This window comes from Poecilia reticulata, linkage group LG5 (assembly GCF_000633615.1).
Source record: "Poecilia reticulata strain Guanapo linkage group LG5, Guppy_female_1.0+MT, whole genome shotgun sequence".
In the NCBI taxonomy this organism is placed as follows: domain Eukaryota; kingdom Metazoa; phylum Chordata; class Actinopteri; order Cyprinodontiformes; family Poeciliidae; genus Poecilia; species Poecilia reticulata.
The window spans coordinates 8928829-8930814 of NC_024335.1; the positions used below are offsets into that span (position 1 = coordinate 8928829).

General features: G+C 37.6%; 1 protein-coding gene across 1 annotated transcript in view; it reads left to right on the forward strand.

Moving 5' to 3' along the window:
* The window catches only part of LOC103464617 (ras-related protein Rap-1b), a 22440-nt gene that overhangs the window by 14485 nt on the left and 5969 nt on the right, over positions 1 to 1986 (forward strand). Inside the window, exon 6 of the mRNA XM_017304630.1 lies at positions 1479 to 1622. Coding sequence (XP_017160119.1) covers positions 1479 to 1622 — 144 coding nt within the window. The remainder of the gene's footprint in view (positions 1 to 1478; positions 1623 to 1986) is intronic.

Consider the following 1986-nt stretch of genomic DNA (forward strand, 5'->3'; position numbering starts at 1 on the left):
TCTATTTTTGTTATGAGGAACTATAACAAGTGTACCTCAATAAATCAGAATATCAACAATTTGCCTTTTTGTTTTAGTTAGGTTACTTTATTTATGCCAAAATCTGTTGGTGATTAAATTAAAAAAGTGACATTCGTTGTATTACAGCTTGTATACTTCAAGCGATTAGAAAGCAAGGTCATGTCATGGCCAATGTGGACAGTTATCGGCTCCCCCCACAAGGACAGCAAGCTGCAAAAGGTCATTAATAAAGCAGCTGGCAGTTGGGTTAAAAATACCGGTAGAAAGTTGAGTGRAAGGAAAAGTGTACTGCAAAAAAAGTGGTGACAACCTTGTATGGTTTGAAGCTGATTCACAAAACATTGACTTTATAGTGATGCTCCTGTAAGGGTTGTCTGTGATGGATTTAGGGATAATATCAGTCATTGTTGTAAATATTAAAACACAGATCMAGACCTTGCAATCAAATMTTTGCTTTGCTTGTCTCAAAGCGTACCTTGACTACAGCAGTTAGAGAGCTGTTTGTGAAGGAATCAGTTTGGACAGCTGCTGTGTGGGCTGACGGATAGCTGTGGACTTTCTGTTCTGTTCAGACAACAGTGTGGCAGCATTRGCACAACAATTCCTTTATTGCTGTAGTTGTGGTGAGRTCTGTAGAATATGCACATTGTATAGGTTTTTCTGCCCAACATCAGAAAGATGCTCAWGGTTTTATTTTGTCGTCACAAGCACCCATGATTTTAAAATCTGACTCAATGTTTCTGATCTTAACAAAGCTTCAATRATTATTTCATTTTATGTTTTAATAATGAAGCGTCATGCCATGCCTTAAACGTACAGCGGTTTCCCAGGGCTGCTCTGACTGATGGAGATGTTTACCGGTCGAACCAAGCTTATTTTTATTTGTATTTTTTATTTTTATTTTTTCAGATCTTCTATGACCTGGTCAGACAGATAAATAGGAAAACACCAGTGGAAAAGAAGAAGGCAAAAAAGAAATCCAACTGTGTCCTGCTTTAAAGCCCCCCTCGGCCCCTGCAGCAGCTCTGAGCCAGGTGAGTGTGGTGNGCAAAGCGTTACAGATATATTTGTGGTCGGCCTTCATATCGACCTTATCAAGTTGTGTTCTAATGGGCTTCGAGTCTTGTAAAGCACTTTCTTTCTGTTTTGGATCCTGTATTGAACCTTTTCTTCCCCCAAGCTGCATTTATAAATAAAGCTATGATGCAAGTGAATGTATATTATTCATTATTTAGTACAGTTGTCCTTGCAGAACAAGAACCTTGAGTCTTATTTTCAGATCAAAAGATTGTCATTAAAAATGCATACATATTGTCAATAAACCTCAAACTGGGTTGTTGAAGGACGGACTTGGAATGGAGAATAACGAGCTGCTCTCCAGACAGAATTAAATGTTAAGAATAAGGTAATGTAAAATCTCTAACACAATTTAATGGGCATCSTCGTCTCTCTCCTAGGTGCCAATGATTCTTGTAGGGAACAAGTGCGACTTGGAAGACGAACGCGTTGTGGGGAAGGAACAGGGCCAGAACCTGGCCAGACAGTGGAACAACTGTGCCTTTTTAGAGTCCTCTGCTAAGTCAAAGATCAACGTCCTTGATGTGAGTACACAAAAACAAAGAACAGAGCACTGCAAACATTTCCTAGTGGCACACATTTTCCAAAATGTTGTAGTTATTGCTTAAGGATTTGCAAAAACTATTGTCAATGCTTGCAGATTTTATTGMTGTAGCTGTTCTCTAGAAATAAACCAATTTCAATTTGAAAGGTCTTTGATTTCAGACTAAGTTCTATGTTTAGTCATCATACATGCACTCAAACGTTTGTGATGTAAATTAATCTTGGCTAAAAAAGGTATTTGCTTGTATTTTCTATTTTTGTTATGAGGAACTATAACAAGTGTACCTCAATAAATCAGAATATCAACAATTTGCCTTTTTGTTTTAGTTAGGTTACTTTATTTAT